At 39.1% G+C, this 27,140-nt stretch overlaps 4 protein-coding genes across 5 annotated transcripts; all 4 read right to left on the bottom strand.

The window, feature by feature from the left end:
* Positions 1–155: 155 nt before the first annotated feature.
* LOC134631356 (cholesterol side-chain cleavage enzyme, mitochondrial) lies at positions 156–3,203 on the bottom strand. The gene is made up of 9 exons (XM_063479606.1): positions 2,649–3,203; positions 2,322–2,477; positions 1,996–2,195; positions 1,685–1,888; positions 1,420–1,580; positions 1,173–1,339; positions 959–1,037; positions 661–852; positions 156–581 (listed from the first exon to the last, which is right to left on the bottom strand). The coding sequence occupies exons 1-9, from the start codon at positions 2,918–2,920 to the stop codon at positions 459–461; spliced, it is 1,554 nt and encodes a 517-aa protein (XP_063335676.1). The 5' UTR covers positions 2,921–3,203; the 3' UTR covers positions 156–458.
* Positions 3,204–3,214: 11 nt separating this feature from the next.
* Positions 3,215–6,113, bottom strand: stoml1 (stomatin (EPB72)-like 1). The gene is made up of 7 exons (XM_063479607.1): positions 5,818–6,113; positions 5,335–5,441; positions 5,081–5,230; positions 4,205–4,408; positions 3,917–4,124; positions 3,641–3,841; positions 3,215–3,543 (listed from the first exon to the last, which is right to left on the bottom strand). Exons 1-7 carry the CDS (start codon positions 5,957–5,959, stop codon positions 3,338–3,340), a joined length of 1,218 nt encoding a protein of 405 aa, XP_063335677.1. The 5' UTR covers positions 5,960–6,113; the 3' UTR covers positions 3,215–3,337.
* Positions 6,114–8,468: 2,355 nt separating this feature from the next.
* On the bottom strand, positions 8,469–11,853 carry nr2e3 (nuclear receptor subfamily 2, group E, member 3). The gene is made up of 9 exons (XM_063481105.1): positions 11,695–11,853; positions 11,484–11,576; positions 11,069–11,213; positions 10,862–10,965; positions 10,485–10,748; positions 10,140–10,324; positions 9,780–10,020; positions 9,591–9,696; positions 8,469–9,469 (listed from the first exon to the last, which is right to left on the bottom strand). The coding sequence occupies exons 2-9, from the start codon at positions 11,569–11,571 to the stop codon at positions 9,337–9,339; spliced, it is 1,266 nt and encodes a 421-aa protein (XP_063337175.1). The 5' UTR covers positions 11,572–11,576; positions 11,695–11,853; the 3' UTR covers positions 8,469–9,336.
* Positions 11,854–18,117: 6,264 nt separating this feature from the next.
* Positions 18,118–26,456, bottom strand: hexa (hexosaminidase A (alpha polypeptide)). 2 transcript variants are annotated; one of them, XM_063481103.1, is made up of 14 exons: positions 26,158–26,456; positions 25,534–25,638; positions 25,345–25,410; positions 24,922–24,968; positions 24,696–24,806; positions 24,502–24,603; positions 24,137–24,269; positions 23,641–23,821; positions 23,414–23,500; positions 23,258–23,330; positions 19,211–19,391; positions 18,886–18,976; positions 18,671–18,778; positions 18,118–18,551 (listed from the first exon to the last, which is right to left on the bottom strand). In XM_063481103.1, the coding sequence occupies exons 1-14, from the start codon at positions 26,417–26,419 to the stop codon at positions 18,488–18,490; spliced, it is 1,611 nt and encodes a 536-aa protein (XP_063337173.1). In that variant the 5' UTR covers positions 26,420–26,456; the 3' UTR covers positions 18,118–18,487. The 2 variants fall into 2 exon arrangements, with proteins under 2 accessions (XP_063337173.1, XP_063337174.1); XM_063481104.1 differs by lacking the exons at positions 18,118–18,551; positions 18,671–18,778; positions 18,886–18,976 and adding an exon at positions 21,656–21,830 and having other exon boundaries at positions 19,292–19,391.
* Between the last annotated feature and the right edge of the window lie 684 nt (positions 26,457–27,140).

Raw genomic sequence — 27,140 nt, 5'->3', positions numbered from 1 at the left:
GTGATTTAAAATTTAGATGTAATTCAAATGTGATGATTTAATCTGAAAAGTGTGTTTTAAATGTAAACCATAGACAATTACATATAAAAACAGATACTTTGTATCAGTTGTATTTTTTTATTCATCATTGGTACATAAATGAACATTTTTTGCCAAGTACAGGTTGAATAAATTTGCACAATGCATTCCGGATTTTTAGTATATTTCACACACAGAGTACATGTCCCTTAGTAATCACATTTTTCACTAAGCAATCTACAATATGTATCATTACTTTGTTGTCTAGCTATAGAAATACTGAGGTAAAAACTGAGGTTTACTGCACAGCTTTAGCTTATTCCTTCCTTCCTGTGTTTTTCTTGCTCTCCCTACAACTCTAAGGTTGGAAGATTTTCATTTGTTGTTCATATTGTGGAGTTTTGTGAAGCCGTTTACAGTTAATTTCATCAAACACGATGTTACTGACTTGCTTGTAGAGGTTTCAGGGTCAATATTATGGGCTTGTCTGGCAAGAGAATTAGCTCAAAGGTGCTCTGTACTTCCACATGTCGCTGTTTCTCCACTCTGAAGTTCTCAAGAATCTGCAAAAGTAACACTGGCAGTTTGTATGATGTCAGTGTGCCACATGTATATGGAAATACTGCTGATTATATATCTTACGTGGATAAGAAAGAGTTGCATCTCTGCTTCGGCTATTCTTCGTCCTAAACACTGACGGGGCCCAAAGCCGAAGCCCAGACTTCTGAAGTAGTGGGTCTCGGTCCTCAGCCAGCGAGAGGGCTGATACTGCTCCGGACGAAAAAACACCTTGGGGTCTCTTCCCATAGCATACAGCCCTAATTGGACCAGAGTCTGAATACACATACAGACATATACAGACACAACAACATGAGTTTGTATGAAAATGGTCAAATACTCAAATATAGATACATCATTTATATGTTTTTGTGCCTCCTACCCCAGCTGGGATGTGATAGTTTTGAATAATTATGTCTTCTGCTATGTATCTTTGCAAGCTCACTGCCACCGGATGCAACCTGAGACACAAAAAGAAAACCACTTTTATAAAAGAAACACAAACTAATGAACTAAGAGAATTGCAAAAGTTCATTCTGATAAAGTGTATCTTTTCTGGTCTTATCTTAAATGTCTTGAACAAGTGTTTCAGTCACCTGAGTGTTTCCTTCAGAGCACCTTTGACCAAAGGGATCCGCTTCAGCATCTCCAGCAAATCTCCCTGACTTTCGGCCCGAGCTGCAACCACCTCTGCCCTGAGCTCCTCCTGGAGGTTGGGGTGCCTGGCTAATTCATACAACGTCCACAGAAGCGTTATAGAAGTCTGTAACACAACCAGAAGCAGCCTTAAAAATCTGGATAACAGTCACACAGTTCCTCATACTTTGATTTTTTTCTCCTTACTGTATCTACTCCACCCGCCATCAGTTCAGTGACACTGGCTTTGATGTCTTCAATAGACAGCTTGTCCAGCATGAGCAGGCTTGCCAGGACTCCTGGGTATTTCTTTGGAGTGCCTGCATCCTGACGCAGCTTCTTGTAGATGTTCTGGATACAGCGGTCCGCTGATGCAACGAAAGGATAGAAATGAAACAAGAAATTGCACCACAGTAAAAGCAAAACTGTATTTTTAAATTTCAGAATTAAATTTTCAACCTATGTGTCCTACCGTGGTTGAATATGCCATCCCAGGCCTCCACATGGTCCCGCCACACCTTTGATCCAGTCTGCTTCAAGACAGCAGGAGGTATGTACAGCATGGGCGAAGTAGTCTTGAACATAAGGGTGATGCAGTCAATGAAATGCTGAGCTTCTGGGTCAATGTAGTCCAGCATCAAACCCAGACGCTCACCATACAGCACTGAGCTCACCGCTATATTGGACAAAACAAACATGAGATAGAAACAAGTGATGTGTGATTGAGTTTAAAAAAGGCAGGAATAATTAGAATTGAATATTTTAAATAAATGTTATTCTTACATTCTAATGCATATTTAAAGAGCTCTTGAGAGAGGTCAGTGGTCCACTTGTTCTGGCCAGTTCGCTTGATCTTTTTGTGAACTCTGGCCACAAAATCCTGACCCACTTCATCCAGCAAAGGCACAAAGTTTTCCAGCATCTTCAAGGAAATCACCTCCTTGTTGAGAATCACACGGTTTGATCTCCAGTCTTCTCCATTCCTGTGTGACAATCAGATTTTAATTTAAAAGTATTTAGCTAGCACTGGTAATGCTTACTGAAAAGACTGGTTTTGTCAAAGTATCTGAATAGTGGAAGAGTTGGAAGAGGACAATAACAGGACGTACTTAAGAAGAACTCCATATTTGCGATTTCTGTAATCTCTGTATGATGTCCATGCTTCAACCTTCAGCCTTTTAGGATAATGGCCCTCTGCTTTGAAGAGGATGGCAGCATCCTCAGGGTTGATGATATTTACACTTTCATAATAACCTATTTTTTCTCTGCCATACAGAAAACAAGAAAAGAAATTGTGAGATGAACATTTGATCTTGGAAATTGTAGGTTACAGGTTTGTTTTTTTGTTTTCTTAAAACCCATCACGTTTTGGTCAGCCATGTGCAGTAATTTTTTCATTTTATGTAGAACGAATCAAACAGCCTGGACTCCTTTACCTGTAAATGGGTCCAAAAGTGTTGAAGTTCTGCAACATGAGGCGGTGAAGATTTCTGAAGCCATCCAACTTCCAGAAATTGTACAAGTTAGCCCAGCCATTCTTCCACAGTCCAGGAACCTCATTGAAAGGCCTGACGATGCTGCTGCTTTCCGAGTATGCCTGTCTGACCATCGGCATGCTGCTGCTGCAGCGCACACCTGATGCTGTAAGCTCCTCTGCCCAGCACAGCGGCAGCATCACAGGGCTACGCCTAACACTCCACTTGGCCATCTGAACAACAAAAAATGCTCACTCTGCTCTACCTTCAGCAGCTACTCTGGCTCTGCCAAGGACGTCTGGTGCAAAAAGAGGGAGGCGAGAGGCTGGTCTAGAGTCGGCCCCCCTTTCTGCCCTAATCAAGGCTTTCTAGTTGAACCTCGCAGAATAGACCAAAGAACGGCATATCTGATTATGACAGAGCTCTGCCACATTACTGAAGCTTTTATCTAGTTTCATGGCTCTTTTTATAATCATGTTTCAAACAGTGTTGCATAAAATAACCTTCAGAAAGCACGTTATCTTTGTAAACAAGCATTTACTTTGAATTTGTGAGAAATGATAAGAATATTACAGAAATTCAGTCACAGCATACATGAAAAACACAGTTTATAGTTAAAATTAAGGATTTAATAAATAAATTAAAATGTACTATAGTTGATGTTTCTTAAGTAGCTTTATGAGTTCTTCCAGCTTCATGGCTGTTTTAATGTCTCCCTGGACTTTAAGTCTGCCACTTGTAAAAGCAGCTATTGGTCGCAGTTCACCCTGAAACATGGCCAGAAGGTCACGGTCACTCATATTCAGGGTTACATCTGGTTCTCGACACAAGGACCCTTCCCCAGCTGCACCGCTACCTAAAGTACAAAGGGAAATAGACAGATTTCATTTTTTTATGTTTTCATACACACATTTAGCGCCAAGTAAAAATTCCATAATTGTGACATTTATCACCTTGGCTCAGATCTACATAGTAACGGCGCTGTTGTCCATCTCCTGAGCTGATGTCAAACTGATAACAGGCCCCAACCTGGCGGACCAAAGACTCAGACAGGAGCAGCTTGACTTTACTGAGCAGCTCTTCAACACAACCTGGTGTGGCAGTGACAGACTCAGCAGCACTGCTGAGCTCATCTGTAAATGCTACACTGTCCTCTGAAGAAAGAGGTAAAGATTACAGCAGTAATTATGAAAAAAATGCAAGAAGATTTTTTAAGTGTTCTGTCTTACCCTGCTGAGGCCGTGATGTGGCACCGTGGCTCAAAAAGTGCATGGCCAACTGCTGAATGGGGCCAGTGAGGCCTTCAAGTCCAGGTGCAGAGGGCATAATCAGGGGGGCAGAGGGGCTGTCCTCTGGGGCTTTCAGTAGAGAACCAAGGGTAAGCTCTACTCTATCCACCTCCAGCCCCCAAGGACGAGTCATCTCGTTTATGTCCATCTGTAAACATGAAGCATGAATGTAAGCATGAACTGATACAGCAAAGAAATCAGCACAGAGTAGCTGAAGCGTGTCCTCACCCCAAGATATTCCCCTAGTTTCACTCTCTCAGTTTGAATTTCCCTGACGGTCTTCTTGGCCAGGCTGTGGGTCAAAGCCTTCTGTGCCGTCATTCTGGTGGAAGCATTCAGATCCTGGACTGACACCACTGACAAGACTGGGTTCCAGATCCTGAACTGGATGTCTGCTCCCACTGACAACACACCACCATCCCGAGTAGTCACCTATAACAGCACAGTGTACTGACAGCTGAACTTACATGAAGCCAAACTGGCAAAAGAATGAGTAGTACATAAGCATCTCCTCTTAAGTAAATAACATTCACAGCTCCTAAGAGGAATGGTTTTGCAAAAATTTGAAGTTCAATTGAATATAAATTGTGCCATCAGCTTGAAGTTTGAATTGTTTTTGTCTTTTTTTAAAAAGTGTATTAAAGGTAAGAATGACAGGCTAAGCCATATGAGAAGGAAGAAATTATCTCCAGCACACACAACATAAATTTCATGGAACTGAAGTTACCGCTTTTAAAACATTTTTAAATGGTAAATGACGCGTATAATTCAGAAGTGTTGTGTTACAGTGTGGCAAGAGAAGAAAAATCAACTGATCTTATGCAATCAGCAACCAGGAAACAACGGCACACAGATCATGTAATTCATCCTATGCTAACCTCTCCTGTGGCTCAAGGATAAAAAGATATAATGTAACACTTCTTTAGCTATTAATTATCATGTACTGTACATGTATATGGGCAGACATACATGCCCATACATGTATATGGGCAGAGGGGATCTCATCCAAAAGACTATCAAAACCAATTTTTAGCAAACATGCTGAAACATCTTTTTAAATGCCACAGGCCAGCTATACCAATAATAGCATGTCTGGCAGTTTACCTGGCAAGGGGGGATGTTGAAAGCACGGGTGCGCAGATCTACTTTCTGCCACTGATCAATGAGAGGCAGCACAAGGACGATACCAGGGCCCTTTGGAGGACATATTCGACCCAGACGAAACACTACTATCCTCTGGTAGTTTGGCACAGTCTGAATAATAAAAAACAAAACAAAAAAAAAAAAAAAACAAGGTCTGCTTATTCTCAACAAGTGAGTGGAGATGCTATGGGTGCAATTCATTAAGCCAAACTTACTTTCAGTACAAACCATCCCATTATTGGAAAGGTTAAAAAGGTGCAGATGTAGACCAGGGAGATGACAACTAGGTTGCAGATCCACGACAACCATCCCTGGGAGGTGTCTAAAAGGGAGAAACCCCAAGAAGGGGTTATTTTCATTATTGATGGTCAAGTTAAGTCACTCGCACCCAGAGCTATGCGGTGTACAAAGTGTACTAGTATGCTAAAGTATATGAAATATAGGAACAAATGACTAAAGTATTGTGATAATGTCATATCGTGGGCTGTCTGATGATTCCCACCTCTAATATATGAGACACTTCATTATATTCTTTGTGTATTTTGATATAACTTATGTTGACGTCTTTTAAAAATCCTTTGCGGTTACGAAAAAGAGGCTAAGTGTCTACCTTACTTTCTCTTTGAAGTGAATAACCATCGTACCCTAAACCACAAATTATGTCCCCCTAAACCAGCTCGTGTTAACTAGTGTCCTACCTGTGAAGTCGTTTTCAGTAACATTGGGGATGTAGTCAAACGAAAGGCCTTTGTGGTAGCTGTCAGAGTCCACAAACAAACCAGGAGTTCTCGGAGTGCTGAAGTCCCTTTGAGGGAGCAAACGATACGAGTTTTTAAACATTGGTAATTTGAAATAATCGCTATCGCCTAATTAATGCACCTTCATACTGTTTATCGGGCACCGTGCAGATGTCAGGGCGCCAAAAACTTTGTTTTCATACACTTTTACGTTTGCTCACTATGCTGATGCACTTCCCTGTTTTTGTTTTGGTACGCCTCTGCTTCTTCCTCTTCTGCCACGGAGGCTGTCAAATAGCCTTTAGGCGCATTAGCGCCGCCCTCTGGATTGTGGGCGATAATCCCTAAAATAGGCCGGGTTGTGCCAAAAAGTGATCATCTGTCAAAAACTAATTTCCAAAGATTCGATGTGTTTTTTATGTGTAATGTCTTTACTTATATTAGTAAATAGACGTGAGTGAACAGGATTTACAAAGGGGTTATATATAACATTTTAAATGTACCTGTTTTAAACACCTGCACTCTAGACATATTGAAGACGGAGGGCCACAAGTGAAAACATATATTAAATAAAAACATTATTAAATAATTAATTAAATGTGTCATTAAAATTAGAAATTTAAATGAAATGAACTGATATTGAATCATTTAATGAGTATATATACATGTGTGTGTGTATATACAGTGGCTTGCAAAAGTATTCGGCCCCCTTGAACTTTTCCACATTTTGTCACATTACAGCCACAAACATGAATCAATTTTATTGGAATTCCACGTGAAAGACCAATACAAAGTGGTGTACACGTGAGAAGTGGAACGGAAATCATACATGATTCCAAATATTTTTTACAAATAAATAACTGCAAAGTGGGATGTGCGTAATTATTCAGCCCCCTGAGTCAATACTTTGTAGAACTACCTTTTGCTGCAATTACAGCTGCCAGTCTTTTAGGGTATGTCTCTACCAGCTTTGCACATCTAGAGACTGAAATTCTTGCCCATTCTTCTTTGCAAAACAGCTCCAGCTCAGTCAGATTAGATGGACAGCGTTTGTGAACAGCAGTTTTCGATCTTGCCACAGATTCTCGATTGGATTTAGATCTGGACTTTGACTGGGCCATTCTAACACATGGATATGTTTTGTTTTAAACCATTCCATTGTTGCACTGGCTTTATGTTTAGGGTCGTTGTCCTGCTGGAAGGTGAACCTCCGCCCCAGTCTCAAGTCTTTTGCAGACTCCAAGAGGTTTTCTTCCAAGATTGGCCTGTATTTGCCTTCATCCATCTTCCCATCAACTCTGACCAGCTTCCCTGTCCCTGCTGAAGAGAAGCACCCCCAGAGCATGATGCTGCCACCACCATATTTGACAGTGGGGATGGTGTGTTCAGAGTGGTGTGCAGTGTTAGTTTTCCGCCACACATAGCGTTTTGCATTTTGGCCAAAAAGTTCAATTTTGGTCTCATCTGACCAGAGCACCTTCTTCCACATGTTTGCTGTGCCCCCCACATGGCTTGTGGCAAACTGCAAACGGGACTTCTTATGGTTTTCTGTTAACAATGGCTTTCTTCTTGCCACTCTTCCATAAAGGCCACCTTTGTGCAGTGCACGACTAATAGTTGTCCTATGGACAGATTCCCCCACCTGAGCTGTAGATCTCTGCAGCTCGTCCAGAGTCACCATGGGCCTCTTGGCTGCATTTCTGATCAGCGCTCTCCTTGTTCGGCCTGTGAGTTTAGGTGGACAGCCTTGTCTTGGTAGGTTTACAGTTGTCCCATACTCCTTCCATTTCTGAATGATCGCTTGAACAGCGCTCCGTGGGATGTTCAAGGCTTGGGAAATCTTTTTGTAGCCTGCTTTAAATTTCTCAATAACTTTATCCCTGACCTGTCTGGTGTCTAAATCCAATCGAGAATCTGTGGCAAGATCTGAAAACTGCTGTTCACAAATGCTGTCCATCTAATCTGACTGAGCTGGAGCTGTTTTGCAAAGAAGAATGGGCAAGGATTTCATTCTCTAGATGTGCAAAGCTGGTAGAGACATACCCTAAAAGACTGGCAGCTGTAATTGCAGCAAAAGGTGGTTCTACAAAGTATTGACTCAGGGGGCTGAATAATTACGCACATCCCACTTTGCAGTTATTTATTTGTAAAAAATATTTGGAACCATGTATGATTTCCGTTCCACTTCTCACGTGTACACCACTTTGTATTGGTCTTTCACGTGGAATTCCAATAAAATTGATTCATGTTTGTGGCTGTAATGTGACAAAATGTGGAAAAGTTCAAGGGGGCCGAATACTTTTGCAAGCCACTGTATATATAGATGTTAATTAATTATTCAATTACTTAATTTTGCAGGTCTTCTGCAATTTGGGGCCCTCACATTCTAAAGGTAGGTGAAGCCCCTCCTCTCATTACACTGCATGTTTATAATCCATCTGTTAAGGTAACATGGACATATTAAAAGTACTCCACTATATGTTCAAGTCACAGTTTTTTGTTGTGACCCCAAAGCCTATTTTTTAAGCAGTATACATTTTCCTTATGAATTAAATGTTATCTCTTTTATTTCGAAGGCACTATGCACAATATTAACATAATGATAAGAAGAATTAACAAATATATTGCACTGCTTCACCCCTGTCTTACTCATTTGTAGAAATTAACTTTTAAATTATGTATCTGAAGTAGTGTTCTAAACAAATGTATGATATATGCAAGAGAATGTGATGCTCTGTTTGCTCTAGTACAAAACGTGGCCTACCACAGAGCTGTTGCACCTGTGGATATAATTGTCTTTTACCCAGTATAAATATGGTTTTCTCTTTCTTATAATCTCTGTGTCATACTTTTAATATTTTTTCAGACCATTGAGAACAACCTGATACATTTAATACAATTCAACAAAGAACATGATGGTCACAAAACAGTTGGAAGATAAACCTATCAGAGCGCTTTGGTTTCTGTTTCATGTTCTTCTCAAAAGATTAATACTTTTTATACTGAATTCTATATTTTATAATGTTTATTGCATTATTTATTTACTCTATTTGAATCAAATAGAAAAAAATTCCCAGAAATCATTATACTTGACAATATAACTTCATATTTATAGACATTTAAAACATTTAAAAACATGTTTGCTGGCATGTACTGTTATTTTGCCTGTTAGTCAGTACACTGAATGATTAAGTCTAGCTGTAAGCTTCACAAGACGACTTTGTGGTTATAACTTAACAGAAAAATGTCCTTTAATAGAATGCCATAACCAGAAGTAAGCCTTTTTCTTGAGGAAAAAAAGCACAGTTTCACATAAATGTCTCTGATCCATTCATGACTGTGTTTTTCAAACAGTAATATGTCAAAATATCTTTTGTCATAAAGGCTTTTTTGCATTAAACATGAAAGAAGTCATCAGTATAATGCATGAATTACACAGTCACACAGCTTGTTGCTTGCAGGAAGTTTTCCTCCGTGTGCTTAGTTTTTGAACATGTCACACAGCAGCTTCTCCATGGGTGTGCTGCCAATAGTCCTCTGAAAGAACAGCTTAGCAATCTTCTCTGAATTCACAAAGCGGAGGGAAGGCAGCAGAAGAATTAATCTCCCAAACCTTGTTGGACAAAAACAAAAAGAGCTTAATGTTTCTGTGAGGGGGAGAGATTTGACGTTCTCCAGCTGTTATTATGTTTGAAGATTTTGTCGTATTTTGTTAGAAAAGAAAGTGCAGTTACCTGGCACCCTGGTTGGGGTACACTGAATGGATGTGCTGACCCAGCAGCACCTGTGACTGGTCCTGTAGATTCTCCACCTGTTCTGGATCTTTAAGGTTGCGTACCTCTGCGCGGGAGATTCAAACAGCTGACATCGGTTTGGTGATCCAGAAATCAGTGACTACCATCGCTGCATCAGTGATTCCTTACCTGGCTTAAACAGCACAATGGCCTTCAGACAGGCAAATTCTGTCGGGTCAACAGTCAGGGCTTTAAAGCGACTAAAGACTTCTTCTAAGATCTGCAGGTCAGCAGTAAGAAGGCTGATATTGGCTTGCTGTGGGGTAGAAAGGTCTGGCAGAGACAAAAGAGGACAGCTGTCCATGGGCAGAGACCACTGGATGGCACACAGGAGGAACATCTCACTCCAAGCTTCTTCAAGAAGAATCACCTGAGGATTTCACAGAAATGTTGAGAATCTCATTAGTCTCACACACTATCCATATACGTTAAAAAAAACATTTTAATATACAAATACACAAAGAAAAAATATCTGTCTACAGGCCTCACCTGGTCACGAAATGGCAAGTGAGCAAACACAGGCAGATTTTTTGCCCACTTGACTGACATGAAGAGGAGTCGTGCCGATGTCTCATACACATTCTCTGGACAGCTGGAGGTATAAGGGGACAAGCGGCTGTCGAAGGGAGTGAGGTCCCTCTCTGAATTTGTTGTCACATCAATATTTTCCTCCACTGTGTAGCAGAAAAAGAGACATAGGCATTACAATCCAAATATCCCACACAGTAAAGTCAAATCAAAAAGTCTGTTTTAAAAATATTTTTACTCATTTCAAGACAAATAGGTTTACACCTCTATCCTCCAAGTTATTTTACCTCTTTCATTTGATCTTACCGTCCTCTGGCTCCAGTTTTGCACAGGTCTCTGCAGTCAGCAGGCTGACCATAAAGCGGTGGTTGTTACTTATGTTGCTGCAAGGTTTTACTGTGGCAGAAATTGGAGCTGACGACGTGACCAAAGGCCTGGAGATGACTGCTGAGTAGGTGTCAGAGGGGCTGAGCGCTTGAGTGGTGACCAGGTGCTCCTTTTTGGTTTCGACATTTATAGAGTCCGGACTGACGTGAGCTGTGCTTCGAGGCTGTCGCTCATTCTGCACAGCTGCCACAACAAAGCACAGGAAAAGCTACACCATCTCACAGTGAGGCTTTAGATATTTCATATCAATACGCACAGATAATATCTACAAGGTCTGCTTTTTCTGAGTTTCTCACCATCTTTGTTCATGCCAGCCTGGAGGCACTTCTTTAATCGACAAGCTTGGCACTGGTTTCGATGCGCTTTGTCAACAGGGCACCTGCCATTTCCAGCCTGGCATCTATGAAATAAAGACACAGATGGAGTTAAAATGCACTTCATTAATTGTCATATGATTGTTTTCCTGTTATGTACAGCTGCCTTTCACAGAGCCACTTGCCCACCTATAGACGAGTCTTCTCCTCACACTGCGCTTGAAGAAGCCGCTGCAGCCATTACAGGCAAAGATGCCATAGTGTTTGCCACTGCTTGAGTCAGAGCAAACTTTACAAAGCAGGCCTTGGCCAAACGATTTACGCAGACCTTTTTCTGTAGAGAATAGATAGTAGAAATACTTAAAATCACTCCAGATTCTTTTGAGCACCAACGCTGTTTTAACTACAGACTGATGTAAAATTAGCTCACTCTTTTACGCATTTTGAGCTTTGTGTCAGATTCTGTGTGTAAATCTATGTATTTAAAACTTTGTGAGCATTAATTATGAGTCTAGTCTGCTGTACTGAGAAGCCTTTAACAATCATCATCTTAAAGCTTTCTAAAATCTTGCACATTTTTAGTAATTTGTAAGTAATGGCTCACCTGCTTGAGCTCCGTCTGTGCTCTGTTGCGTGAAGTCCTTCAAGGTGTCCGATGAAAACATGTTCATCTTTGAAATCTGCTCCTCCATCCTTACTGAAAGACATATAAACATAAGATGACTTCCTGTTTTGCATGAACTGTTTTCTGTGATAAAGTACTGGCCACAATTTTCCCAAAAACATGCTCATCAAAAGTTTTTTCTTTACACTACCTCACAGAAAGCTTCTGGGAAGATCCTTAAAGAATAAGCCTGGTTGAGTGATCTGGATACAGTGCTGATGTTCTTGTACTGCTTAAATCTGATGAAGCTGGGGTCAAGGGAGATACAACTCGCCGTCTTCTTTCTTTCTCTCTCTCCAGAATGAGTGTGAGAGCTTGAGTCGTCTGGAGGAAGACAAGGAGATTAGCACCAGGCGCTGTGTAAGCAAATGCTGATTTGTCATCCTCTTAATCTTTACCGTCTATAAGGGTAAATCAATCAGTCACACCACTTACAGGCACTAAGTATATTCATTCCTCTTTCCTCTCTCGCTCCTTCTTTCTGTCTCTCTCTGGTTATTTTGTTAGTTGTGGTTCCTAGAATATTTAAAAGTAGAATGGGAGGCAGAGTCTTTAGCTTTCAGGTCCCTCTTCTATGGAACCAGCTCCCAGTTTGAATTTGGGAGACAGTCACCCAAGATTAGGCTTAAAACATTCCTTTTTGACAAAGCATATAGTTAGGGCTGGAACAGGTGATCCTGAATCCACTCTTAGTTATGCTGCAATAGGCCTAGGCTGCTGGGGGTGTCCCATGATGCACTAAGTGTTTCTACACCACTCGACATCTAATCATTCTTTATTATTTATTTCGAATTTAAAGTGCATTGAGGAGACTGCTCTTGTGATTTGGCACTATATAAAAAACTGAATTTTCTCCTAGATTGTTTTCTTCTCATCCTGTTTTGTTCTGTTCTGCTGCGAACGATGTCCCCACATTACTCCTATAATCAGTCTATTTCTGTATCATGCCAAATGATATTACAAGACAGCAACTTTTTTTCCCTAAAAACATCAGTGTTGGTTTATTTGCTCATGTGTTCAGAGATGCAGTTTAGCTTTATGGCACTACAGTTCTGCGCTGCAAGGATTGTATCAGTGTCACTGTAAGCATGATTTGCAGAAGAAATTTCCTGCTAGCAACAGCCAAGAAGCAAACTATTATATTAGTGCTCATCAGCAGTAGACTGTCTTGTTTTGCTTTGTTTTATACCAGAGTTAAGATGTTCCTTCTGTGCCATATTGACTCTGTCGATGACATTAACAACCTCAAGAGAAGATAGCCACCCCAAATTAGCAAAAGAGCTTAACCTTCAATGAAATGTGATCTCCTTCTGGGTGGGGGGTCACGAAAGAGCATAATGAGAAGAAAAAGAATTAGCACAAAGATTGAAAGAGCAGCAAAGGGTTGAACCTTAATTCCATTTTACTGCCATATGGTGGCTTTTCTCTGAAGCCCCTGTCTGCCTAATTAAGTGATGCAACTTATTTTTAAGAAAATTTGAACTAGATTAACTCAAATGAATCCTTTCTTGCCTTGAATGGCTTTACGGAAATTCTCATCTCTCAAAAATCTAAAGAAATGTGCACACTATTTTCTGTATTGAATATTGCATATAGCTGACCACATATAACACCATAACAAAGACACTAATACTAATGATTCCTACAGTCTCCATAGACTGAATTATATCACGACTGTTATCCTCAGTAAATCACTCTTGAATTTAAGAGACCAACTTAGCATTGAAAACAGAGCTCTTTTTGTTGCCCTAAACTGGTGTATAAATGGATTAAGCATGGGTTGTCTTCAAATTATTGCTGTGCACATGGGGCCACGTAAACCCAGAACCTATAACACTCACAGGTTTGACACACTGTGGTAGCTTGTGAAATTATATGAAAAGGCTAAATGATAATTACAAAACCTTTTGTCAGTTATGTTACCATCAGCTTACTAGAGAATGAATAACTATAGCAATCTGAGTATCAGCTATTCAGGTAGTCGCAAAACGTAGAAATTTCTTCTGAAACTTTTTTTTCTACAAAAGACAAAAAAAAATTCTTAAAAGAAAATATCTAAAACTGATTCTAACCAGAATAAAATCAGTGCACAAATGAGGAAGAGTACAAGTATATCAGAATCTTTAGTTTAAGAAACAGATGTCACAGCTGCCTGCCTCAAAAGGCTATGCATTGAGAAAGAGTGGAGGGATTGTAAAGACTGAAAATGTAAGGGCTTATGCTTGAGACTGGTCATTAAAAGTAATATTTTGCTATCAGATGTGCAAAAGGATCAATTCGATTCAATTTCCGGTCCGATTTTATTTATATAGCACCAAATCACAACAACAGTCACCTCAAGGTCCTTGATATTGTCAGATAAAGACACTCCAATAATACAGAGAAAATCCCAACAATCAGATGATCCCCTGTCAGCGGGCACTTGACAACAGTGGGAAGGAAAAACTCCTTTTTAACAGGAAGAAACCTCTGGCAGAACCAGAGTCAGGGAGGAGAGCCCATATGCTGCCCATCAGGGTTTGAAGGGAGGGAGACAGGGAAAGACTGGTAAGGAAGTTCTACCGGCAAACAAAATTAAGTTGGAGGTGACCGCCTGGGTCAGTAAGATCTGTCAGATGTCCTTGATGAAAAATGGCATCAAGCACATATGATAGGAGGGGTGATTAGTTTGGATTCTTTGGTGGTGATGAAGTGGGAACTTTTTGAGTGTCAGTGACCTTCAACTCTGACTCTGTTTGGACAATGACTGAAAGACACAAGAAATATTTAGAAAGAGCTTAGTATAAGTGTATAAGTAAAACATATTTTTAAAAAAAATAGTTTTCAAACCAGAGACTTCCTGAGTGGTATGTGAATCGCTTTTATTATACTATATTGGTAGTTATATAGCAGTTTTTCAGATGTTTTCCTACTACAGGCCTCATCCATACAAGTGTTTTTTTTTTTATTACTTAAGCACTTTTAACCTGACATTCACACACTCTGGTGGATGCATCAGGGAGACTGGATGGATGGCTGAATGGATATTTTTATTCATTTGTCATCACTATTACTCTCTTTGATATTTTTATTTTTATTTTGTTCTCCTTTATTGTTGCTATTTTCTTTGTTTCCCACTTTTATTTAAATCCACTTAACTTTCTGTGCTGGTGAAGGCAAATGTAGCATTTGATGTAATAAATAAGGCTTTGAAAGTCCATACACTCTGGACACCTTAATTTAGCACATTAGCATTTACACTTCACACTTGGTGACAGTATAAATTTACAGTGAAAACGACCTCTGAGGAGATTCATAAGTCAGAAATACATATGTAAGTATGGCAACCTGGACTCCCACATCAGATTTTGTAGCACAGGTGTTCCTCACATGTCAGGGCGAGATGATTATTTTGTTCTTAACTCTAGGAACTACACATGTTAAGTCCTTTTTAGCTCAGTTTTTTGAGGGGTTGACTCTCATCCGCACAGTTAAGATGCTGCAGCCATCAGCAAGCTCCTGCTTTGAGTCTTTTATCTGCCAGGAATAACTGTCACGTTTCTTCCCTGCCCGGCCCTGTGATTGTTGTGCAGACACGGCACAATCTTTAGCAGCATGCTGCCATGAGCTGTTTAGATGATTATGTATTTAGTGGAAACATTTATGAGGACAGCGCCGGTCATGTGATTGGACACGCGTCACCAGTAAAACCTTGGCTCTGTTGTTTGTCAGATCAAACAGATCAGTTGCTCATTACATTAACCCTCAAATGCATGGGTCATTTCAAATGCCTTGCATTCATTTAAGGGTCAGGAATGGCATTAACTTATATCACATATCTACATTTTGTGCATATTAAAGACTTATTATTGTAGCGAGGTGCATTGCATAAAAACTACGTGCCCTGCAAAAAACAAGGAAGGCATAATTTTATTGTCCTTCACAGGATGCCCTTGAATGCTAGTTCATAAGTCTTTGCATCAATCTAAGCAGCTTTTTGATATAATCTCCTTGAATGTCAGCAGTTGTCAAAGAGTGAGATTAACTTTTAAAGTTATAGTGGTTCTCTACGGGATCCTCAAATTTGCCAAATCATAAAATAAATGACCATTCTTTATTTGGATTAGGATTTTTATTCATTTAAACTTGAACTTTTTTGAGATTAAAATAATTAAAGTTCAAAATAGTAATAAGTTTAAAACCCCCAATGTTTTTATTACATTTGTAACAGTTTTGTACAAACTTATATCTAAACTTAACCACCTCAAATAAGTAGAAAATAAAGCACACTAACCCTAACCCTGACAGGCTAATGATATTGTGCCCCATATATTAACATATGCACAAGCTTTGATTACACAGGACTCAGCATGTCTGTGTGATTCTAAATGGCCCCAGTGATAGGTTAACCGAGCTTGCTTGCTTAAGCTTTGTTGTGTTTGGTTCAGCATTTCCTGGGGACCCCCCCTCCCCCAACTCCACCCCAATCAGATGAAGTACAAGGAGTGAGGTGTCAGCACTAAGGATAGGGATTGGCCCTCCTTGCCATCTGCTACCATTGCTTTAATCCACACAATGACAAAATCAGCTATCTTGGCCCACATCAGAGTAAAGTCAGCTCTATTCAACAGATGCTCGCTGACAGCTACTGTGAAATCTGTGTTTCTGCCGACAAATTAATCTTATTTGGTTGGATCAGTTGACTATTTCCCAGAAATGTCAAAATAAGCCAGGGTTAAGTGATTTACTTAACAAAGCCCACAGTGCTCAAGTAAAAGTCCAGCACACAAAAATAATAGGTTAAACTGCAACAACAGTAAAGACTTGTAAAAAAGAAGCAGCCGATAGAAGTCATGTATATACACTGACACTCACAACAGCATCCTAAAATGATTTAAAACAGGGCTATTCACATAGTTCAATGCCTTTATTTTATTTTTTAACATAGTCATTCCCTAGGTGGTCTGTAGAGGGAGACACACACCACTTGACTGTGTTACAAAAGTGAACCAACTAAGTAAGACCAAAACTGATGAATCAGAGTTACTGGAACATTTATGGGCTTACACATTACAGTTCACTTACAATAATAAGGGTCATGACCGCTGTTACTTCAGAAGCAGTCTGGATTTCTGTGTAAAAACACAAACAGCCAGGGAGAATTGAAAGTGTCTCCTTTGTAAGAGCAGTGCTGCACCAATGTTCTGAGCATTATATAGACTTTGTTATGGCATCTTAGGGCATTGCAGCATTTTTGGACTTTATATTGCTTTTGTAGTGGCACAGTGGTTAGGATTGTTGCCTCACAGCAAGAAGGTCCTGGGTTTGAATCTGACCAAAGCGTTTCTTTGTTGAGTTTGCATGGTCTCTCTATTTCTGGGTTCTTTCCAGCTACTCTGGCTTCCTCCCACAGTCCAAAAATGTAAAGTTAGGTTAATTTGTGATTCTAAATTGCTCATAATGGTGTGAATTTGAGTGTGAAAGGCTGTCTGTCTGTCTCTGTTAGCTGTGTGACAGACTTGTGACCTGTCCGGGGTGTACTATCTCTTGCCCTGTGGTAGCCTGAATTGGAGAAGTGGAACGATAGGTGGTTTTATTTTTTTATATGCCATCAAAGTAAAGCTGAAAGCTGTAAACAGGTCTCAGGTGGACTGTTTTGCTCAGATTGGTCTGTTATATTGTGTAGGACTTGGGTAAGAGACAGCCTTTATGCTTTTGAAAGGATGCTTATCTGTTTTATAAGCTTTATAATTAGGCCAGACACAGTCATGTGTCTTTTGTCTAGTTATGCTGCTACAGGAACCTCTCTATGCATTTTACCACTGTGACACATTATTTCCTTTGTGTCTCCCACCTCTGTACCTTTGTGCTTACATATCTGTGGTTTCTGGCCCAACAGCCTCCCAAGTGTCTATTCATCACTGCACACTTCTTTTCACTCTGCTCTCTTCACTTCCAATCAACCTTTACAGACAGACGGCCACCCATCTGGATAAGACGGCCACCCATTTGGAATAAGCACTTAGTCACCGTTAGGTGGCTAAGTGTTTATTCCAGGATGATCGGCAAACCTAGGAAAAGGGTTGCTGTTTTTATAATTCCTCCAAATAAACCCGAGATTATTTTCATTGGCTAGTAAACAGTGGTGGTTTTTCTGTTTATTTTTTAAATAAACAGTGATAGTATGTGCAGGGGTCTGTGTCCAATATCAGCAAGCTTTGGAGGAAACTCTTCCTTCCACAGAATTTTGTCTTCTTTTGTTTGGGTTGCTTGCTGAGGGTGGTGTGCAGTTAGTTTCATTTGTAACATTAATCTAGTTATAAAATAGGGTTCAAAGTTTAAATCAGTTGCCTAGGATGAGACGATCATGTGTTCTATACCTGAGACAAACTGTATATTATTCTAATAATAATTTAAAAATCATCTTGATGCTCAATCATCCAGGTAAAGAAATCCCACAAAGTTGATTCTGTTCATCTGGATGTAGCGTTTTTTGGACAAAACGTTTCTCCCACTGAAAATGCTACATCCAGATGAATTTTAATTTTGATAAAAGTCTACACAGCAGTGTGACTTTATTATGATTTTATTACATTTGAATGGAAAAGAGAGCAAGCTACATCATACTGGCGTGGACTTTTTAAACTCAAACTCAACTGCTTTGTATATTTTGTAATCATCTCATATAATATAGGTAAACTTTCACATTTATTACATATGATCACTACTTAATATAAATGTATCAACTCAAATGTAAAATTAAAAAATAGCAGTTGCAATACAAAGAGGAAAATCCCTGAGAAAGCACAAGTGTAAATTTGACTGAAAAGCAGAGAAAAATTTCTTTTTGAAGAATTTACACCTCTTGAAATGCCACACACAATACTTTTTAAAAAAATACTTCCAGTTACACCTCAGAAGTTAATCAATTCAAATGCTCAAAAAAGTCACACGGTCCATTATAATCAAACACCTTGGTACTCGTGTTTGCAGTGTCCAACAAAGAGAGGCTCTGCCTGGATACCCCGCCTGCAAATGAAGTGAAACACAAGCATCAGTGTATATTAAGCAGACCTCATAAAAAAAAAAAAAGAGTGCAGTGATGTGTTATAGGTATGCCATGTGCGTTATCAGAAAAGCTAAAGTACCTCAGGAGTTCGCAACGAAAGTCCTGCAATCGAGGAAACGCCTTGTCCACGTCAGAGGTCTGCTTCTCATCGCTCCACAGTCTCTCTGCGGCAGCACTTGCCCTTGGCCTGTGATTTTGGATTCATCCGGTCATTATTTTGATTAATCTCATGGGCTGCACATTCTACTTAGGTTCTCTAGTTTGATCTTTTCAGGGATCTTTTCAATCTCTTACCAAAGACGTGGGGTCAAATTAGTAGCATCTACATATTCCCCCCACATGCAAACTTCACCCCCTATCACCAGCTTCTTCTGTTCCTCGGTACCTGTGAAAAAGATGTGGATTTTTTTTCTTTAATAACATGTTATACTTTAGAATTGGCTATTTACAGTTCAATGTTATCACACCACTTCAAGTCAAACTTGTCAAGTCAGAGTTTTAATGGGTCTCACTAATAAGAAATCTCTACTGATAGCTCCCACCACCAGAGAAGCACCATGGACAGCACATAAGTGAGCAAGGTTGTATTATTTTGTTATATTACTTGGCCAACACACACCAGAAAAGTTCAGAGGCTGCACGGTATAGTAGTTGCGCCAGTCCTGGCCATAGGAAATGTGGTTGATGTACCAAGGTGCAGCAAGCAGGACCCTGTAGCCAGCTTTGGTGATATCTCTGAGTTCTGCCTCATAAGAAGCGGGGACGCCCTTCCAGATGTGCAGCACTGTGTCCTTAGGAATCTGAGAAGGGTAACAACAACAACTGTCTTGCTCCTTGTGTGTTATATTGCCCAAGTTTTTTTTAGTATGTTGAATCCAGTTGATTAGTATGTTTGTATTAAATACTTTATCATTCAGAAAAGTCACATATTAAAAAAAAAAAAAGCCACAGTTCAAAGAATTTCTAATCCTCAGAGCACAAGCCAGAGCACAAAGTTACTCATCTAGTGCACATTCATGTCTGGAAAAATGCCCAGTCTGGACAATCCCCATGTAGCCAACATTTGGCAACCAGGGTTGAACTTTCCTTGAGCCATTATTCCTAAGCATGTGCACAAGATGAAAGTGAAAGACGTTGGCAAGAATTTTATTTTCTTTCTGGGAAAGCATCAAGCTCAACTTCTGCAGAATCCCAACGCTGCCTCTGATGACAAAGCATACAGTCTAGGCTGTTAAACTAATTATCTCACCAGCATATTATCCTCACATTACTACCAACAAACTGTGCTCAATACAGCCTCTGTCCACGGAGAATTGTTAAACTGAACTGCTGCATTTATTCTTTTTAACATGTTATCTCCCTTGACATTATTTGAAAAACCTCAACAACATCTGTATAATGATTTTACAATTTCCCATCTTTCTCAGTACTTGCAAAGATAAATTTATCTTTGCTTTTTTACCCTAAAATTAAGACAAAGTCTGTTAACTTGCTCATCCTGTCCCTTAAAGAGATTTTTCATATATTTATATAATGACAATAAAGAAAACTGTGCTGAATTGAGTGACCATTACGACCTTGGCCCCTTAGAAAATTATAAAAAACCGTTTGTGAGGAATTTAGGTGTGATTTTTGATAGTAATTTAACATTCGATAAACAGATAAATAATGTGATCAAGACCAGCTTCTATCACCTCCGCTTACTTGCAAAGGTGAAGCCATTTCTCTGCTTCAGAGACTTTGAGAAAGCAATCCATGCCTTTATTTCATCTCGCCTCGACTTCTACAACAACCTCTACTCTGGTGTTACTTCGTCATCTATTGGCCGACTACAGCTGTTTCAAAATGCCGCGGCAAGGCTTCTGACTTCCAAGCAGAAGCGAGAGCACATATCCCCTATACTCACCTCACTACACTGGATGCCAGTAAGTTTTCGAATTGATTTTAAGATCTTGACACTTGTTTTTAAAACATTGCACGGACTAGCTCCTATATATCTTTCTGATCTTTTAAATTGCTATACTCTGGTGAGATCTTTGAGGTCTGCGGACCAAATGCTTCTAGTTGTCCCTAGGTCTAGATTAAAACACAGAGGAGATCGGGCTTATGCTGTGACTGCTCCGAAACTGTGGAATAAACTGCCTTTACATATCAGGACCTCTCCAACACTGGATACTTTTAAAACTCATTTAAAGACCCATTTTTACTCTTTGGCTTTTAATTCTGTGTGAGTCTGTCATTCTTTTATTCTTATTATTTTCTTATCTTTTATTTTACTTAACTTTTAAATTTTATCTGATTATTTTAGTGTACAATACTTTGGTCAACAGTTGTTGTTTTTAAAAGTGCTATATAAATAAAATTGATATGATTTGATTCGAATTTCCAGCAGTTTTGTGTATAAAAACAATGGTTTTTAAATGGCTTGGAGAACCAAATATAAACAGTATCTGTAACTTTCTTCTACTAAGCTTGTCTGATGGAAGCAGCTGTGGAATCTCTAATGGGCTACCAGCAGATTAGGTCAGGAGCAAGCATGTGGTTATGCTTTCAAGACCTTTTTAAAAAAAAAAAAAAAAAAAATCTGGAATATTTAGTAAGACACCATTATGCATATGCTTAACTCTTTGATTATCTCCCAGATAAACAAAGAGTAAATTGCTGGGTTTTTGCTTTGGCAAAGTAGCTGGCAGTAGCAGGATTTTTATATGCGTTCAGCAGTAAGCAGCATCACAACAATCACATCTCTCTGTAGCTGTGTCCAAGATCTTTACACACCAAGTTGTATTATTATTATTTGTTCATACCTGAAAAAAAATAATTTCAGGTACAGTCTTGGGACACAGAACAGTCTTAGTAACACTGATGTATAAACTGGTGGTGTGGATACAAATTAAACACTTTGTACACCATGTAAATAGTCCCCAAATTTTAGCTATCCATAGATATATATTTTAAGTAAAACCATGTTTCATCTGTTGATTAATATCAGACAAACAAACACACACACACAGCAGCTTGCAAATCTTCAACTCTGCACAGCACACAGTTTTCATATTCTGACCCTTGAAGGCGAGGGGCCACACAGTGTAGTAGCGGGCCCAGTTGTGTGTAGGTCCGGGCTGGTCCAGATACCATGGAGAGGCTAGAATTACCCTGAGCCCTGCTTTAACCACCCTGCGTACTTCACACAGGTAACAGCCCTCTCTCCATACCTCCACCACTGATAGAGAAGTGCGCTGTAACACAAGGCTTTGGGCTCTCAGACAGATAAACAGAAAGCATGATATACATAGACTGTATATAAATAATGGACACAGCTAGGTGCCTTCACTGTTGCACTCTTGCTGTTTTAACGAGTATCGCGTTGGGCATCAGTAAGGCTTAAAACTGGCAACTGAAACTAAACACAAGCTTTCTTTTTGCACTCAAGTGACTCGCCCCCTTCAGGACACTAGAAAGAATGCCGATTTCAGGCACTGTGCATTGGCTGTGTTTTTTCAGACCTCTCACGTCCATTGTTTGTATACAGTCCATGGTGAAAGATCAGATCAGATCAGAACAGATGGATGTTGTCAACAAACTGTTTTAAATTGCTGGTTAGTTGGCTCAAACCACTAAACCTGCAGAGTGTAAAATTACATTTGTATCAAATGTATCTGAAGAACTTCTTAATAGAGGATTTTATTTTTTCCACAATTATAAAGGGCCTGGTAAATGGCCTGTATTTGTATAGCGCTTTACTAGTCCCTAAGGACCCCAAAGCGCTTTACACATCCAGTCATCCACACACACATTCACATACTGGTGATGGCAAGCTACAGTGTCAACAGTGTCACAACAAGTACAAAAATAACTGGTGCATTTTTATAGAATATGCATGGATCCTGTAGATACTTGAACAAACTCTAAAATATCTATAATTAATTATCCAAGAACAAAACTGTAAAGACACTGGACTATGCAAAAATGTTGAGGCACTCCTCATGCCTTCATATTTTGCTTCCAAGGAGCAACACCTTGTTGTAATTTTTCAATAGTTCTCCAGGCTGGTTTTTCTTTGGGCATTGGCTGCTTTAGCCAAGGATTTCTTTTAGGCCATTTAACACTTACCAATGAATTATTCATGCATAGAAACACACCCAAGGGATGAACCAGCAAAGAATTTTACATTGTATCTTTAGACACTTTGTCATTAGCAGCAAGATTAGCAAGAATTTTGATCCAGCATGCAATACCATCTGTAAAGCGTCTGATTGGCAACAGCTTCATTTTTTAGCTTGACAATGACCACAAACACTGCCAATGCGGGACAACAAAAATGAAGAGCTTTGAATGTCCTTCAAATCTGGAGAACTATTCCTGAAGACTACTTAAAGAAATTACCAGAAAGCTTGCCTAAGTGCAGGAACATTTATATACACAACTGCACTTATTTCTTATCTTCTTAGCAGAATATAAATAAATTATGGGTGGCTTTTGAACAGTACTGCCCTGGTAAAATATTATAAAATTCATTGAAATTCACATTTTTTTTTTATTTCAAATTTTTACTTGTTAAAATCAACATCATGCACTTCCAACCACATCCTCTGAAAACCACAAACGCAGGAAATGTACATTTTTTATATCATGAAATATAAGTGTTTCGGTGGGGCGTACTTACTCGTTCATGATAGTCAAAAACATCCTGCCACACAATGGATGTTCTGTTGAGAGCTGCAGTGATGTTCACAATGCTAAAAAAAGATAAGCACATGAATGCATCAGTTGGTGTATTTTGAAGAACCTTCTACATTGTATTTTCCCTTTTACAACCTACTTCTCCATGTAGTAAGCTTCCAGTTTGGTGAAGTCTGCTCCAAATCCCATTTTCTGCATGAATGCTCGGACATCAGGGTTGGATTTCCTACAGAAAAAAAATTGTGTTCATTGTTTATGTAAAATTTTCATAAACTCTCTTTTATTTAATTATCAAAAATCAGAAAAACTTATTTGAAATCGTTAACAATCAGCCGACGTGTAAATGATAGTTACATTTTAACCTACCAGCAGGAAAAGTTAACCTCATCTCCTCCTAAGTGGATATAGGAATCAGGAAACACCGAAGACACTTCCTTAAATAGTGTTGCCATGAACTTGTAAGTGGAGGGCAATATTGGATTAACAGGACCAAAAGTACCAGAAGGGGTGCTCCCACTGTAGCAGGGAGTCAACAGGTCAGACTGCCCTGAGAAATAATTGTAAATAATTAATTTGACTCAGTCATATCCTTCAAATACATTTTTTTGCATTTTCTATCGAGTGCAGACAATTTGTTCCACTGATGTAACCACATAAGCAGTAAGTCAGCCCTCACTACATATTATACTGCCATTTATAGTCTTGACTTGCAGATTTGGCAGAAATTATTCCTACTGAGCCTTAACTAGACATCATGCCAAGTACTTTTTCTTCTATAGATCAAAATGCTGAAATCATTTGGACTAAACTGTTTATTATTAATGTCACTTACTGGATGTTGGGAGTTTAACTGAATTTTTACCTTTTCCCCAAGACTGAGTGTGGCCTGGTGAATCAAACTCAGGAAGGACTCTTATTCCCCGCATTCTGGCAAACGAGATCACCCTTCTTACATCTGACTGTGTGTAGATGTGAGTCATCGGATGGAAAGCCCCCTGAATAAGAGCCAGAAGTCGATGTTCAGAGTGGATGCTATTTTTCAGCCATTTCCTACCTCATGAGTCTAAATGCATTAAACCTACTTAGATTTCTGGGATACAATAGCCAAGAACACCTTAGAAAATGAGGATATTTTTTGCAAGGCAAATTGTAATGAATGTGCATAGTTACAGTGAGGATCATATGATAGGACTTACGTAAGTGCCTCAAGGAAGAATATCAACAAACCTTAGCAGACAGGTCCGGAAAGGTGCGGCTCTGATAAGGGAAGGAGGGGTCATCGACAATGTGCCAATGAAACACATTGAACTTACTGAAGGCCATCGCATCCTAACAGAAAACATGTATGTCAATACAGCTTATAATAAATACAGTGAATCAAACAGAAGGCTGAAGTTTAGATTGTGTCGTCTGATTATTACCAGGGTTTTTAAAATGGCCTGCACTGGTAAATAATGACGTGAAGTGTCCAATAAAATCCCTCTGAACTGAAAGCGGGGGAAGTCTTCAATCTCAGTCTTGTTCACATAATACTAAATTAAAAACAAACAGAAAAAAGGGAAAAATATTAATTATGCACATATTTGAAACGTGATTACTCCAGAGGCCTTGTTGTTAGTTTGTGCATTTGGAAAAACTGCGACTTACTGAGCCAAAATCCTCTTGATAAACCAACTGACTGAAGGTTTCCAGACCTGTGCTTAAACAGAGGGTGTACAGTACATAATCAGCAAGTTGTTATACATGATAGATGAGGTTGACAAAATGTTGGAATTTCCCTACTTTATAAATCCACATGCAGTCGGCCTACTTGAAATTCTACTGAGTAAAACTATAATGAATGTGTCTGTGTGTGCCACATGAAGTGTTACATCAGTTGAATCACATGAGTTAAAAACAACTGGAAATACATGGCACAACCTGACAGGCTACTTACTGAATATGTATTAGAACAAGAAATCTGCTACAACTCACCAAGCTTTGACATACTTTGCCAGCTTAAGGTGATGGTTAACATGTTTGTTTAATTACCAATGCTCTTCAAATATATTTTACATACGCTATAATCACCTCTTAGAGCACCCCACACAGTTTCTGCCTTCAGAGATGCTTGTCCAGCAGAGACGCTCAGAGTGTCTGGAACACAAACAGGAGAAATTATGATATTTTGTTAATCTCTATATAGTATTATGGTGGTTAAATTCATTACAACACAGTGGTACTTGCTCTAATCAATGGGCATCAGCGGTTTGTACTTACATTGCTCAGAAGAGTCTTCATCTGGGTAGCTGTCGCAATCATCGCGGCCGACACTTACTTGGACAGTAAATGGTTTATCCACACTGAATCGCAGAAAACCATAACCTGGTGGTGATAAATATTAAACCATTACCACAGTATATGCAGAAGTGAACTTGCACTTTAAGCACATTACACACTGATTTTTTTTCCTAGGAACTGTGGTTCTTGTGTTTGTTTCTGAAAACACAAAAACGAAGCTGTGCTACTCTCGTCCATTGTTATTGTGAGGTTATTTTCAGTTGGTATGCCCGTGCTGGCTGACTGATGACCTGTTGTCTGTACAATGACCATTGATCTGTTTTAAAAGCCAGCATGACAAACAACATTGAAGCCACGTGAGCACTTTGCTCTGTTTATTGTGCGTTTACAATCATGATTTATAATGCCAAACCATCTACTAATAGTGTCCAGATTAGACTTTCACAAAAAGTTAGTTTTTATAAGCTATTTCATATCCTTAGTGTTTTTTCAAATATATATCGAAACAGTCTGACTGAACAACTACAACTTTCAAGTTCAGCAAGACTTTAAATCTTACTTCGTTTTTGCATTGTAAGAATTTCACCTCACTATAAAACCTACCAGATGAGTAGTCTGGAAAAATAAGAGAAAAGTATCTCTTAAATGCTTCATCCAGAACAGAGCAGCCCTCCTGTGCAGCTGATTGACTTCCGTAAGTAAAGTAGAAAGCCTGGGGATTCAGAGGGTATCGCTCCGGTGAGGAGGTAATAGATTGCGGTAAAGGCCATACTCCCTCAACTGAGTGCAGACCAAGCTGGAGGAAAATAAAAAACACCAAATTATAGTTGGGAAAAGTGTATCGTCCAGACGTTACTACAGACATGACTTCCCTCGCTCTTCACTAGCGCGAACTGCACCGTCAAAACGATACCTGTCATGTGCTTAGATGGATGCAATCACATGACTGCGGCCAGCGAGTTAATAAGTCAAGTTCGTCTTCCGGAAAATATAAGTAAACATTATTTTTATTTAAACATTATTTTATTTGGTAAGACCTGGACCAAGGTCGCTGTAGTTTAAATAAATGTTAAATTTACAGGAAATGCTTTCAGTTTTAGTTGATATATATATATATATATATATATATATATATATATATATATATATATATATATATATATATATATATATATATATATAACACTAGTTTAAGGAAGCATGTAGAGTGGGACTTACTAATACTCACACAACTGACTTAACAAAGTGTTTGCAAATGTGTCATGCAATGTGCCTGAACCGCAGAATCTGACCCGGATATATATAAGCATCCCTTTAAAATATAAGTAAACGTAAGTTATTTTAAGTCATTCTATAATTTTATTAAGAAGTACAATTTATTAAATGAAATGTATTAAATGAAAAGTAAAGGGAAATGACCGAACTCACTCACGAAACTCATTCAACAGGTAATTCAACAGAATGTTAAAAATGATGATAATAAAAAAAAATACAGAATTTTTTTTAAAAAAAGACCGAACTATTATAACTCTGTTTTGGTATATAAAACACACACACACACGCAATCACTGCTTAAAATTATAGGC

The sequence above is a fragment of the Pelmatolapia mariae genome, linkage group LG7 (assembly GCF_036321145.2).
Source record: "Pelmatolapia mariae isolate MD_Pm_ZW linkage group LG7, Pm_UMD_F_2, whole genome shotgun sequence".
In the NCBI taxonomy this organism is placed as follows: Eukaryota; Metazoa; Chordata; class Actinopteri; order Cichliformes; family Cichlidae; genus Pelmatolapia; species Pelmatolapia mariae.
The sequence above is the reverse complement of the archived record's forward strand: the minus strand, read 5'-3'. Positions and strand labels throughout refer to the sequence as shown.

Excerpts from the sequence above, each read along its gene's own strand:
- LOC134631356 (XM_063479606.1), bottom strand. The coding sequence starts at position 2,920 with ATGGCCAAGTGGAGTGTTAGGCGTAGCCCTGTGATGCTGCCGCTGTGC. Across the intron at positions 1,889-1,995 it reads CTTTAAATATGCATTAGAAT|CGGTGAGCTCAGTGCTGTAT; the intron begins GTAAGAATAACA and ends TGTCCAATATAG. Across the intron at positions 1,038-1,172 it reads GCTCTGAAGGAAACACTCAG|GTTGCATCCGGTGGCAGTGA; the intron begins GTGACTGAAACA and ends TTTGTGTCTCAG.
- stoml1 (XM_063479607.1), bottom strand. The coding sequence starts at position 5,959 with ATGTTTAAAAACTCGTATCGTTTGCTCCCTCAAAGGGACTTCAGCACT. Across the intron at positions 4,409-5,080 it reads TCAACATCCCCCCTTGCCAG|GTGACTACTCGGGATGGTGG; the intron begins GTAAACTGCCAG and ends GTGCTGTTATAG. Across the intron at positions 4,125-4,204 it reads AACTAGGGGAATATCTTGGG|ATGGACATAAACGAGATGAC; the intron begins GTGAGGACACGC and ends TCATGTTTACAG.
- nr2e3 (XM_063481105.1), bottom strand. The coding sequence starts at position 11,571 with ATGGAGGAGCAGATTTCAAAGATGAACATGTTTTCATCGGACACCTTG. Across the intron at positions 10,325-10,484 it reads AAAACTGGAGCCAGAGGACG|TGGAGGAAAATATTGATGTG; the intron begins GTAAGATCAAAT and ends TCTGCTACACAG. Across the intron at positions 10,021-10,139 it reads ACTTGCCATTTCGTGACCAG|GTGATTCTTCTTGAAGAAGC; the intron begins GTGAGGCCTGTA and ends TGAAATCCTCAG.
- hexa (XM_063481103.1), bottom strand. The coding sequence starts at position 26,419 with ATGTCTGTAGTAACGTCTGGACGATACACTTTTCCCAACTATAATTTG. Across the intron at positions 24,807-24,921 it reads ATCAAGAGGATTTTGGCTCA|TATTATGTGAACAAGACTGA; the intron begins GTAAGTCGCAGT and ends TTTTTAATTTAG. Across the intron at positions 19,392-23,257 it reads TTTTTGACTATCATGAACGA|ATTCCTAAGGACACAGTGCT; the intron begins GTAAGTACGCCC and ends TACCCTTCTCAG.